General features: G+C 33.5%; 1 protein-coding gene across 1 annotated transcript; it reads right to left on the reverse strand.

Annotated features, from left to right (window-relative positions):
• Positions 1-5,365: 5,365 nt before the first annotated feature.
• Positions 5,366-14,366, reverse strand: LOC132735884 (NFX1-type zinc finger-containing protein 1-like). Its single transcript, XM_060722902.1, is given in 3 exon segments — positions 5,366-7,611; positions 7,771-7,999; positions 8,032-14,366. Coding segments are annotated over 3 exon segments (6,270 nt in total). The 5' UTR covers positions 13,873-14,366; the 3' UTR covers positions 5,366-7,411.
• Positions 14,367-14,607: the final 241 nt, after the last annotated feature.

Here is a 14,607-nt window from a genome sequence, read left to right on the forward strand (position 1 = left end):
CTTGTTTTGTTACATAGATTTACATCGCAAATGTGTACAAATGGCCCAGAATTATTGAAATTTGATGTTTCATTTCATTTTTCAGAATTCATATCGGCTGATTAAGGCGTATTATTGACTTACTAGAAATATGATTACGCTCTTAATGATCCTGTAACACATTTTTATCATGGTTTTATTTCATAAATATGATGCTCAAATTAAGATTTGTCAATATAGTAAGTTCTAATAAGCATTATTTATAAAGATATTACCGAATTTAACATTTCATGTAAATAAAGGGAGGTAATTAGAAATGTATTTTCTGTAAATTCTTAGTCAAATATTTCAATAAGAAATGAATGCATACAATTTATTGATTAAATATAATGTGCACAAATATTTGCAGTACACATTTTACACATTCTTTGATGTTTTATTTGCATAATTATATACATATATAATTTTTGCAAGTGTGGTATACACACAGTAACAATATCAATCACAAAACATACAGGATCTTTAATGGTTTTTTTCACTATGATTTGTATATTAATTTAAAATTAAAACGAGAGGAACAAGCAATGTTGTACCTAAAAATTGCAATGTCAACATACGTACAACAAACTCCAGTATTGAACGTATGCTATGAAACTGACATGATGTTTGTTCAAGGTATTTAATAATATTTTTCAAAAAGAAATTAAATAAATATTTTTTAGAACAATATTTCTTGTTTCTTTTTCTACAAATGTTCTCTGTTTAAAAAAGATATTTTGCCGAAGTGGATCTGCTTTAACTTGCAAAATTATTTCGTATTTTTGTATTCATAAAGAAATGCTAGCAGTACCTGTTTAATGATTTAATAATGGCAGTAATTATGTGTGCAAATTCAAAGTTGTAATTGAAAACAGTTCAGTTTTGACTGAATCACTAGAGTCAATAACTCTTCCAATAAAGTTTGCATTTTTCATGGATGCATTACATGTATCTCAATTGTCATCTATCTGTTATATTTTTGATTTGCTTTTGAAAGTGATATATAATACTTAAGAATGATACTTATAAAAGATACTATTAATTGTATTTTAACCCGTATTAACATATCCAAAATTCAACAATTAAATCATCAGCAAAGATCGACGACACTACCACATACACTACAACCACTGATTCTAATAATTTTATTCGTACTTATAATAATTCTTTTGCTTCAATTCATTTCACCCTTTCTTTAGGGATTCTGTTTTCACTATTTTATTTGGATGGAAACAGAGATTATTTGTCAATTTTTATAGGTCTGAATGTCTTTTAAGATTTAAAAAGAATAACTAAAGAAATTGAAGTTTAATAAAGCAAAATAGATCTAGGAAGTTTATAAAGCCGTGCTGATACTAAATAACACCGGCAGAAAAAACAAAAAATATGATAAACAAGATCAACACGAAAAGGCGGCGTTCAATGAACGTAACCCCCGTAAGACCTAGCAACAATAACCAGTGGTAAGGAGCCCAGGAGGACCCCCAAACAAAAACAGGGCAGGGCGCAAGGCAGAGCACGGACCGGCTAATCACTTAAATGATACTTTAAAAAAGTAGTAACCGATAAGAAAATTAAAGAAAACAGTGATCGTAGAGTCTGCAGTAGGGTAAGATTAATGAAAATTTGGGTATGAAAATTATGATAATGAAGTGGAAATAAAAAAAAAACTTTAGTATTTGCAGACTGGACGCGGAGGGAGACACCAACACTGAACGCCAAACAATCCCTTGAGGATGGAATATAACAACATGGATTGCATGTAATCGGAGACTTTTAACGGCCGCCACACGAAGACACTTAGAATCCGAAAACAACAAAACGTTAGTTAATTAATTGTGTAATCTAAACCAGTTACAACTGACAAACCGTTTTACCGGATTAATTCGTTTTTGTATTTTTTTTTATATTTTCGTTCGCATGAGTGTACGGATAGGTGGTCTCATCATTTTGGACAAAATTCATTATACAATATTGAATTTTAAAAAAAAAACAATGTAAAATAATTAGTTGGATGGTAATTTGAACGTGTTGTAATTTAAATGTTTGCAAAACCTAACTTGAAATTGAAAGAACTTAACAATCTGAGAAACTTTAGAAAAAAGTCGTTTCCGGTACTCAATTAGATTAATTAAGAATTAGACGAGAAAACCATTTTAGAAAGATCTTTTAAATTGTTTTACTCAACAAAGAATGGGCAAATGAGATTCAAAGATTTCAATTTGTAATTTTAAAATGACCAGTAATATTCTACTTATACTCAGTTCTTTCCTGTAAATTTATTCTGTGCTTAAAATATATGAATATTTGAACAGAATATTTAATTGCTATCATATTGAACCACTGTCATGTGTTTATAAAATTAATAGGAGAGGTATTTGCTATTCTGTTACAATCGATATTTGAACTGATATTGATCTAGATTAATATCAATGCTGTTGAATTGAACTTTTTCATATCTTCATTTTCTGAAAACGATGTTATCGATTTAATTTCTTATTTTCTGTAAATATGTTTGCATATTTTACATGAAACGTCTGTTATTTTCTTGAAATGATCGTTCAAACAAAGCCGTTTAATTTTCGGTAAATAATAAAGTGGGTTATGGTTTAAAGAAGTCAGACTGTACCAAACACACAAGATAATTCATTATATACATGTTATGTACATTTTGCGTCAATTACGTCTTGCTGGAATGAAATACAACCTACAATTGTTTTTCGAAAAGCATAATTTGTAGACTGGTTGTATTTATGATTTAAAAATAACACGACTGCCACAATATCGTCTCAGATTTATAAGTCAGTATATTGGCAGTTATATAATGCCTCTTTCATTGTGCACCGGGTCTCCACTGCGTTTGGTATCACGCCCAGAGCCGCCGTAGGATCATATGAAAAAGTTTAGGATTTTGTTGGCAATAGCCTGCGTGCAATGCTCTTTCATTGTGCTCACAATGCACTGACGACGATGCGAAAGTATGCGCCGTCGCTTGACGTTCTTTGTGATAATAACGATGCAGTTGTGCAGCGCACACCTTGGCGTTCTAATTTTTCTTTGGACTTTTGGGCACCGGAGGCCACCATATGATCTTTACAGTATTGTTGCGACGAAAAACCCTACCCAACCAAACAAAACTGACATTGCATATCTTTATAATGACATGCTTTAATAAACGTTTGCCTATAAATCTTTTACATGCATTTCTATTCATATTTAATAGGGCCAATTGTTTTATGTTTGCTTGACTTAATTTGAGACTATAAAAACACTGGTATCATCTGCTCGGGCTGTCGGGTTTATTGTCACTCATTCAAACTTCATATGTCGAGACACCTTGATGATTTCTACCCACCACACACATTTTCAGGACAAAATGTCAAGGTCACTGAGACCTGATATAACAAAACAAATTAACTGGCCATAAAGTGTGTGCATTTTATCGAGGGTTGATCGCATAACTCCAGTATCTTATGTCACGGTTCAGAACTGTCCACGATTTAGGGGAGAAGATATGTAAGCGGCCGGATAGCTCAGTAGGTAGAGCCGCGGTACGGTATTCCGAGGGTCCCGGGTTCGAGTCCCGGTTAGGCTGCACATTTTTCTCACCCTGTGACATTTGGCGCCCAACGTGGGGTCGTGACTGGATATAGCTCAGAGTTTAATTCACATTGCTCTGTAACTCTGTGAAATTCGAGGACGAATATAGCAGGGGAGTATGTCACGGTTCAGAACTGTTCACTTTTTAGGGGAAAAGATGTGTAAGCGGCCGGATAGCTCAGTCGGTAGAGCCGCGGTACGGTATTCCGAGGGTCCCAGGTTCGAGTACCGGTCAGGCTGCACATTTTTCTCACCCTGTGACACTTGAATGAAATTAAGAAGAACTTACAGCAGTTTTGCGATCAACCCTTTATATACAAAGGGATTTCATTCTTTCTTTGTGGATTAATCTTGATAGTTCTAATCCTCAGGTGCTTTGTGACAAATGGAATGGAATATTTTAAACAAATAAACAAACAAGTTCTATCATATTTATGTATTTATTTATTTACTTTTCACATTTAAATCCTAGGAGATAACATTACCCCTTTCATTAGAAAATAAAATTAGGGTTTTGCATTGTATGCCATCTTCAGATATATATGGACATGCATTGTATTCATGTTTAGAAAACAATCTTGATTTTTCAGATCTTCATCATAATCATGTACTGTATAGAAATGTCATAAAAATTGTAAATGATTTATTTATCATTATAAATATACATTTATAATTTCTTTGGGGCCTATTAGTGTAATTTCCCCGATGATTTCAACTGAAACTGTCGGAAAAATGGTTACACGAAAAAGTCTTCTTAATTAGCTGAATTTTACAACTAGCAAAACATATAATTATTTCGCTTATTTATTAATAAGGAAAAACGCACCGCTTTTCAATACTTTATTTTTGTCCAAAAAGGATTGAAATTTTCAAAATTAATCGCAAAAACATTTACTTTAGGAAATTGGCTGCTAACTAATCAGTCTAAGTTATTTTGGGTTGTTAAGCTAATGCAAAACGCTTAAATGCTCTTTGCAAATGCTTACTTTTAATTGAATAAAACAAACAAAAAAGAATTGACGTATATTTTAAATATCGTGTACAACATGTACAATAAGTCTTTGTGACTTTTAAATGTTATCATACAAAAATCAAAAAAAATTCTATAATAAAATGTTAATAAAGCATGAAATCTCTACAATCACACGCATTCAAATACTGCACAAATTTCATAAACTGAAATTTTGATAGTTCTTTATTACAAATAACTTTAACAAGTTTTATTCAAATGAAAAATCATTACTGCAGCTCCTGAAAAATAATCTCCTTTTACAAGCATTTATTCATAAATACTTTAATTTTATTTTCATGAAGTAGATAGAATAGAAATCTTCAAGGTTACAGAAATTACTAAACGGTGTAGATGTAAAATACTATACAAATGAATACTATGTATGTGCTATCTGAAAACATAAAAAAACAACTCAATTCTGGACAAATGCACGAATATTTACTGACATGAACATATAACTCCACTGAGATAAAAATCCCAAAAATATAACAGTAAAAATTCTTACATAAATCAAGTGATACACTTAAATTGAAAAAAAATCTACAAAGGATAATAAAGAAATATTGAAATTAAAATGAAAATCAACTGCAACGATTGCAAAGCTTTCCATTTTCATTTTTGGGTTATTATGCACAATAAAAAGTTGATTCTGGAAAATAATGTACAAAGGTTATTGGTCTAGACAAACATCAAGTGGTATACAAATATTGGAAAAATAATTCTTCCAGTCCAGTCCATGTAAAAAGAAAACGAGACTCTGTAGAGTCCCTTTAAAAAAACAAACAAACAAATAACCCAAACAACAACAACAAAAACCCCGTACAAACCCCAAAAAATAAGACCTGTCAAAGAAAAACGGCCTCCATTTTTCTCAGTGCTGGATAGTTAAAGAAAATCGACATAGAAAAGGGGAATAATTCTGGAAATGCGATAAGCAGACTAACCTGCTCTTGATAGTCCTAAAATATTTCAAGTTTGAAAAAGGCACTTTTTAATATTAAAGCAATAAAAGGCTTTCATGATTATCTGCCCCTTAGAAATGCATTTCAAATTTCAAAGGGAACAAGTCCTCCAAATTTAAAATGAATGTCTTATTTATTTTTTTTTTGAGAATTATACCTAAACAAAAGGTTTCACAAAGAAATACAAAGTCAAAACGGGGGCATAACTTAGAAAAATAAAGAAATTGAAGTTACCCTAAAAAATGTATTCCAATTAAAAATGTAACTAGTGTTCCAAGTTTAAATTGATAAACTTTTAAAATGTACGGGATTTTTTTTTCGAAGATAACAGAAATAAATAAAAAAGGGACAAAGCCTTGGATTATCTTTTGAAAGTTGTCATATTTTCATAGTGAATATGTATAATTATCAAGTTTGAAGTGAAAAGCTTTTATAGTTAGAAAATAGACTTTAACACATAGGTTAACCAGGGCTAAAATCTAAGTTGAAAAAGGGCATTACTCGCCCATTCTCAATAAAATGAAGCATTTAAGGTTGGAAAATATTAAAAATCTAATGTTGTCATCGTGTCATTTTTTATCGCTGAAGTAAAAGTTAAGGGTTTTTTGCAAGTTTGCCAGAATTTGAAATATTTTCAACAAGAAATTATAATATAACATGATGGCTTTATTTCGGTAATGACACTGTATTTGCTCGGTAACGTAGATTTCAGATCTAATAATGTAGCATATTGGCTGAATATAAATAACAAATGTCTGTAAAACATATGCAAATCTGTAAATTCTATATCTCGAGGGACTTCCTAACCCAGGAAAATTAAAAAAAGTTGGGTACCTCGCTAATTTTTCAGTTAATTTCTTCAAAGTTAATATTCGTAAAAGGCAAAAAGAGTCAATATTTGAAAATGATTATTTTATGTCTTCATTCAAAGGATATATATCATATATTATATGTAAGAGGTCGAATGCATACACAAATGTTATTTATTTCGCAACCTTTTTTCAAAATATTCAGTTTTCCACTTTCTTCATATTTGGAAAATTTATTGCAAAACAGTTCTATATTTATCCCCATACAACATGTCACGCATGTTTCATTTTATTCAAATACAGGTAAAGGTAAAAAAAAAACAACAACAAAAAACATTTTTTGTAAAATAATTTAAGCATGCATTTTTTTCAGTTATGTAATTTCTGTCACGATCAAATATATTTTCCACTTTTTATTAAAGTGCGTATGCATGCAGCAATGACTAATTGCACATGTTTCGTTTATTCTGGAACTTATTTTTCAAAGTTGAAAATTCTAGGTGGCGACAGTAACATATGTTACATTTTAGGGCATTAATTGTACTTGTTAAAGAAAAATACCAGATAAAAATGTAAAACTGAGAGAGTCCCTGTTAGACAAAATTGCAGCCACCTTTCTTAAGACATTTTGACCTTAAGAAAACCCTTCGTATAAGAGCTACCCAGTTGAACACCAAATGCTGTGTTTTATTGAGAATGAGCAAACTTTGCATTAAATCATTAATATTTAGGATTTTCCGCCATTTTGATAAGGCGACTTTGCATTAATGTAAACACGAATACCAAACTTGAAGGAATAGCTTTTATAATTTACTCGCTCCTGGAGGCAAACAACTTTAACGTTTACATGCTTCGTTATGTAAAAGAGCCATGTCGTAAGTCATTAATATAAAATATGCTTCGTGGACTAAGTAATTACGACATAGAAATGCAGAAATTGTTGAATACCACCGACCGATCATTCGTGCTGTCCTTCCGAAATATGTCATATTTACATCCATTTCATGTTATTACTGTAAATCATTCAAATCAAAGTTTGCCATATTATTTGCCTCCTCTGAATATGCAGCAAACGTAGCACCGTCCATTTCAGGAGCCAGTGAGTTTCCATCTGTCAGACGATGCTGATTTCCTCCTATCTCTTCTTTGCATTCAGGACATGTCCCTCGTTCCATAGCTCCACCACATTCTCCGATTGCATATATGTGATCTGAAATAAATCTTGATAGTAAATCACCAATACTGCATAGTTAAATGTATTTGTTTATTTCTAAGTCTAGTTACACATTATCAATCTGAAATATTGATGATATAAATCTTTATTTACACCAGAAACATCAAGTAAAATATATATATACATTGTACTTACTATTAGGACATTTGAACCAATGGCCTTTAGATAATCCCAAAGCTTTGACAATCTCTAATCGCTCTTCACCGCTGATTTCAAGTCCATCTATCTTTGTAAGGTCTTTGATTATATCAAATTCTTGTCTCACGCACTTTTGTAAATCTTCGGTATATCTTTCGTGCTTAAGCAAAATGTTTTCTATTTTCCTAATGCTTTCTAAAACTCTGTCTGAATTATCAAGGTCAATGACTGTTTTCATTTAATTTTAGAGGCCCTATTGTAATCATGACCTCTCTCTATCTCTCTTTGAAAATCATCAATTTCTTGCTCTGTTAGAGAATTTCTTTCATTTAATATATCTAACTTTAGCATTGAGTAAAACGATAGAAGGGCTTTCTCACTTTCGAGGCTGTGCGATTTCATTCCCTTCATTTTTCTGCTGATATCATCAAGTGCATCGAAAATTGCACGTTGATTCCTTATGGTAGCAATCTGAACTTCTGTCCACAATTTGCTGTTATCTTTTGACACTCTTGATTTGAGTATATATAAGCCACTGATTTTTGTTATATTATCATCATTAAGGTTTTTCTCATTTCTACCAAATCCGAAACCTGACAACCTAAGATGTGATAAACGACCCTCTCGAAGTGGTGAACTTTGAATTGCTTTTTTAAGCTCATTTTGAAGTTCGTCGAGGGAAGTTTTCTTAACGTTAGCCTGCTTTACCATTTCGATTTGATGTAGATTTTCTTTTATCACGGACCCATATCTTAAGCATTTCCGTATTGGAGTTTTACATTTTGGACACCCTTTTAGCTGTATAGCTTCCTCATCTTGTTGAGCGTCCATATATGTATCCATAGCACTTGATTCAATGTTATGTCCGCAGTCCTCAAGATAAACAAATCTTGCACCTGGTTTCGTCTTCATTGCCAAACAGTATCTCTGTAACAATTTTCAAAATCACATACTCTGCAAAAAGAATTCTGCACAAGGTTCACCACAGAAACCCATGCACGGATGACCGCATTGTAATAATTTATCACATGGTTCGTCGCACCTTGGTCTGTCACAAGGTTCGCTACACAGCTGAGAACATCTGAAATGCTGACATCTCCACTCACATGGCTCCAGGCACGGAACACATAATTCCCCGCAACTATTTTGGCATATACTGTGAACACACCTATTTTCACATTTTGCTGTACATGGTTGACAGTTGTTACAAACATCACTGCACTCATGACCACAGACAAGAATGCGCTTACAAGCTTTATTACATCGCATATGAAAACGGCCACAATTACAGTATCCACATGTTCCTTTGCATAGATGACCGCATTTTAAAAGTGTTTGACATGATTCAGGACACTCTATAGCATCGATAGGTTGGTAACAATCAGTTGAGATGGTATGACCACATCGCAACTCTCGATCTACCTTTTCTTTGCAATATTTTGTGTGCTTCTCACCGCACAGCTTTGTGCATTTGTGACCACATGCTAAAATTGCTTCACATAGCATTTGACAAATGAACTTTTCTGATGGTAATGAACATTCGATCATTTGTTCGTGTCCACAATTTGGAACAACTTTACTGACAAGCACTCGACAAGGTCTACAAACTTCAAAACAGTAGTCGGGACATCTGTGATCTACACATATTGTATTTTGGCATGGCTTCATGCATTCATACTGAATATGATCTTTGTCTTCGACATGACAAAACTTTGGACAAACATGACCGCAATTCAACCTAGTTTCACATTTTTTTGAACATCCCCCGTTAGGAGCTTTGTTGAAGTCCTTTCCTTCTTTTGCAACAATTGCGTCATCATTTGGATGGTTTTGGCAATACAACTTTAACTGATCACCGAACTTGCCTTGTGATCTCATATCACTAACAATAGATTTCCACAAATTTGAATTCAATGCTAGCTGAGTGAAATTTCCGATTAAATAAAATCCAATTTTGGCTCTTGACAAGGCTACGCATATACGGTTATCTATTTTAAGAAACCCTATTTTACTATCCTGATTGCTTCGAACCAACGACAGAAGCACAATATCATTTTCCTCACCTTGATAGTTATCTACAACAGTCACCCTTACTCCCTCAAACTCATCACGAGGCATTTGTTTCCGCAAACACATCAATTGACCAGTATAGGTAGTCAGCACTGTTATTTGGTGTCTTTTGTAGCCCTGTAACAGCAGGTAACGACACAATGCTGTGATATATAATGCTTCATGCAAATTTGAATAGCTTCTTAAGTCTTCGTTGCTTTCTTCTGAATGCCTATGATCTATGAGGTATAGGTTAGACGAAATACCCTTTACATTAGGGTAGGACTTCACAATATCATGGTCTTTTAATTCGGGATAGATGTGCCTTATTATTTCAGCTATTTCCGGACGCATTCTATGTTGCAATTTAAGGGTGTTGAATTGAATTCCGTTACTTACTATTCGTTCGAAAAGGGAAATATTAAGTTTGTATTTCACAGCAAGTTTGTAGACAGTTGGATTTGGTTTTAATTGTTTATGGTCTCCAATCAATATGAGATGCTGACATCCTTTACTTAACGTTGTTACTACGTGCGCTTCGAGAACTTCAGCAGCTTCTTCTACAATAACTATTTTTGGCTCTATTTCACACAAGGTAGCTTGGTATTTTGCTGCGCACGACGTCGTCATTCCAATAACTGTAGCATTTTGCATAATTTCCTTTTCCTGTTCAAGGATAAAGTCTCGATATCGTTCTGAGGCAGCCTCGAATTCCATTTTTTTACTTTCAATTTTACTATAGATATTGTTACAAAGCTGTCGTAACCACATTCGGTAGAGTCGCCATCGATCTTTAAAAGTCATGTTCCAAATATTTCCTATACGGTCTGCTTCTTCTCGACTCATTACCTCAGGTGCCATAATCATTACTTGAAGCCTCTCTTTTAAGCTTCTTCTGAAGTCTAATTCTGCTAGCAGCTCCGGGTTCATGTTAGTATCTTCTGGAATTATAATGTCTTCAACATAAAATGCAATGGTACTCATGCGTATTTTATTTATCAGTTTAGTTTCACATCCAGATATTTTATAATTGTCATCTATTCCTTCAAGTAGACTTTTATTTCTTCTTTCAGATTTTTCATCATCTACACTTACAAACATCTTTTCATTTTCCCTTATTTTCGTTTGTCGTTTGGTTTCTTCTACTATGTGAGCAATGCCTAACCAATTCGCAATACTTGCCAAGTTACCTTTTTTCCTTCTTTTTCGGGTGCGGTTTACGAGATTGTTATAGAAACGCCTACTCATTTCATGAAATAGATATTTTTCATGTACTATTTCACTATGATACAATTCAAGTGACTTTGCCCACAGAGAAACATTACTGGAATTTTGTTCAAGTTCAGCCTTCAATTGCAACTGTACTGCTCTGTTGGTTTCAGCATAAGATTTACGGTAGGCCTTCAGACTGCAACGCTCTAGAATAGTGCTTTTACTTCGTCCTCCGACACGAACAATATCCCCTTCAAAAAAATTGTAAACTCCTTCAAGGAATTGATCCAATGCATGATTCGTGTAGCACACAATCAACATAGGCCTAACGGTTTTGTCAACTTTTGGTTCCCCCCATAAGTGTATGTTATGTAGCAGAGCTTTTGTTATTTTCAGTCCAATATACGTTTTTCCTGTCCCCGGGGGTCCTTGAATGATTGAAAATTCTTTCGTCAGAGCTGTTTGTATTGCAGCATACTGAGACTCGTCTAAATTTAGGGTCTCTTTATTCGGCCAATTATTCGTATCTAGAATTTTCACTGCCTTTGCAGTTTCTGAAGCTTCATTTAATGATTGGGCCCCGGTACTGCTTTGCTGCATCATGTAGTCTCTTTTTCTTGTCACATCTAGGTCTGGTAACCTCCTTGTATTTGATATTTTAGCATTTTGATCAACAAGAGGACTGAGGTCAAAAACTGTCTCTGTAGAAATATAAGCAGGTTTATCAACTTTGCTTTCACAGTGGACTATATACCTTTCAAATGGCATTCCGCCTGGTTTAATAGCTTGTAATCCTTTAAGGACATATTTGTAGGATTCAAAATAAGCTGATGTCTCTGCTATTTTAAATGTTTGATGAAGGAAATCAGTTGTGTGAAATCCTCCATCTAATTGTATTGTAAATAATCCACGTGTTATGTCTTCATCATCTCTTCCAACAACAGTTGCCAAAGTTAAAGTTGCAAAATCGTCATTTGTTAAACAAAGCAGAGACCCATAGATTAGCCTTTTACTCACAGACCAATTTGTTTTACGGAGACGTGGTGTCATCTCTAACTTAAGCTGATAACAAAATCCACATTCAGTTATAACTGGTGAGTAAACCTTGGCATTATATATTCTGATATCTGAATTCGTTTTCTGTTGCCCTTTTTGCATTCCCATATTTGATTTGATATACTGTGAGATTCCTTCTCGTAAAGGTCCTACGAAATCCTCACGAAGAAGCCGGAATTGAACGTCTAAATAATGATCAAGATCATCGTATCCTCCATTTACTTTGTTTGGCCTCAAAAATGGCTGAGCGGCACATTGTATCTCATTGGCACTTGGCGTTACCTGTATCAACCTAAAATCTTCCGGAGGTTGCAATTTGTCTTTACTACTTGATGTTGATATCAACAATTTTTCTGCGGTCTTTCTTCGCTCTGTCAAAATAGTGAACCTTATCTGAATATCTTTATCAAGGGCATGGCCGTCGTCATCTTTCATTTCAGCAAAAATTTGCTTAAGGACTTTGTAAACCCTTGATAAGAACGTTGCTGATAACGGATTTATTGTTATCTGTTTAACAACAATGTCAAGAATGTTTTTTAATATCTTTATGTGCTCAATCCGGTGTTCAGGGTCTTCTAAACGATCTTGGAGGTCAATAAGAAACAGGCTCAACGTGTCGAAAAACTCATTTTCTTTCAAAGTTTCATATAGCATAATCATGGCATTTGGTACCATTTCACATTCATATGCCTTGGCTAGTATTTCTAAAAATAGCTCAATATGTTCATTATTCATCTTTGCCTTTTGTATGCACTCTTTCAACGCAACATTGGACTTTGTAAGTTCAACAAGAACATATTTTGACTCCTTTCCTATCAATCTCTTTAAAAAGATGTTTTTTCCATGCTGTGATTTTCTGCTTCCGATCTTTCCAGTTTCAATCATATCGTATGAATTTTCACGATGCTTTTTAGGATGATCAAACAGTTGTCGTTGTTTGACTTTATTGTCTGTTAAATCAGTGTCCTTATTTGATTTGCCATGCTTTTTATGTAATGGAAACATCTCTTCCTTTGCAACCATTAACTCTAAAATACTGTCTTCGTGTGAAGAATCGACATCAAAATCATCATTATCTAATTCCGAACTGTCTGTCATTGCCTTAAAATGCATAGATTTGTTGTTATTGCGTTGCTGTTGTCTTGCTGAATTTCTATTAAGCCGACTTGACTCTGACGCTGATAAATGTCTTTGAACGCAAAGATCAGAAGAAACACATTGGAACGCAGAAGAAGGTTGTTTGAAACGAAATGATTTAGCCTTTCCTTTGCAATTTTTAGGTTTGTTTTGTTGTGACTTATGCTGAGTGACAGTGGCACATTTATGTTCGTCATCAAATGATTTAGAGTCAATCGAAACACTCTCAGCATTAGGTAATGGGTAAAGGTTGTCTGCATGCTCTGGTTTGGATTTAGCAGAAACATTTGCTTGCTTGCTAGACGTTTTATTGACATCAAAATCTTTAAGTGAGTCGAAATGGTCTTTTCCTGTTCTGTCTCCGAACGTTAATCCAAATGTGTAAGACGATTTTTTAAAATTTACCCTCTTTTTCTTCATTGTACGCTTTTCAATGTGTTTTGATAAAGGTAAAGTAGCGTAAGCTTCATCATGATGAAAAGGCGAATTATTCACACTATCGGCAGAAGAAATATCCCGGCTGCTCGTCTCAGAATGTGAAGACAATTTAGGAAACAGCACGTCAAAGTCTCCGGTTTCCATTTCAGCAAGGCCACTTACCTGTTCCCCGGCTTTTGTTTTTTTCCACATTTCTTGTCGTTTCATTAAACCAGTTCTAGTGTCTTTAACAGCTTAATAAACATTTTCATATTCAAGTTGTTTATGCACATTAAATTATAAAATGATTTCCGTGTCCGTTTTCATTTGTATGATCACAGCAATATCCCACAGAAATATTTCCAAAAAGATACTATTATAAATGTCCAAATGTTGATTAAAAATAAGTAAGTCTATACAAAATCAATTTCTTGGATAGTTATTTCCAGCTGTTGGGTTGGTTTATTGATCACTTACTTTGAGACCATTCATTTAATCAAACATTTAATTGCGTGCCATGCTGACATTATCCAGTATCACTTTATAAAAATCTTTCAAGTCTCAATTAAAGATTATCAGCACATAAAACTCCATCGGTGATATCATTTGTAAGTTTGGACACATGCCAGAATTGACTGAAAAAGATAAATTTGTATTTTGTACTAATATGTGTATTCATTTGTACAGCCGTAGCGTATTTAATCTCTTATCTGAAGCAAACACTCACTATGTATGCCAAATATTACGACAGTCTTCTTTAAAACTAAATTAAACTTAACTAAACGAACATGTTTTTTTGCTAAAGATTTTCCAATTTGTGTCCATTCAAATGTCAATAAAGACAGTTAATAATTATTTCTTTTTAAATCTTATTCATATATTTACCAACTGATAAAGAAGAAATTATTCAACAATAATTCAAATTAAATAATATATCTGATACTTTGTGTATTTTCCTTTTCA

The sequence above is a fragment of the Ruditapes philippinarum genome, unplaced genomic scaffold, assembly GCF_026571515.1.
Source record: "Ruditapes philippinarum isolate M1 unplaced genomic scaffold, ASM2657151v2 ctg500_1_1_1_1, whole genome shotgun sequence".
Classification (NCBI taxonomy): Eukaryota; Metazoa; Mollusca; class Bivalvia; order Venerida; family Veneridae; genus Ruditapes; species Ruditapes philippinarum.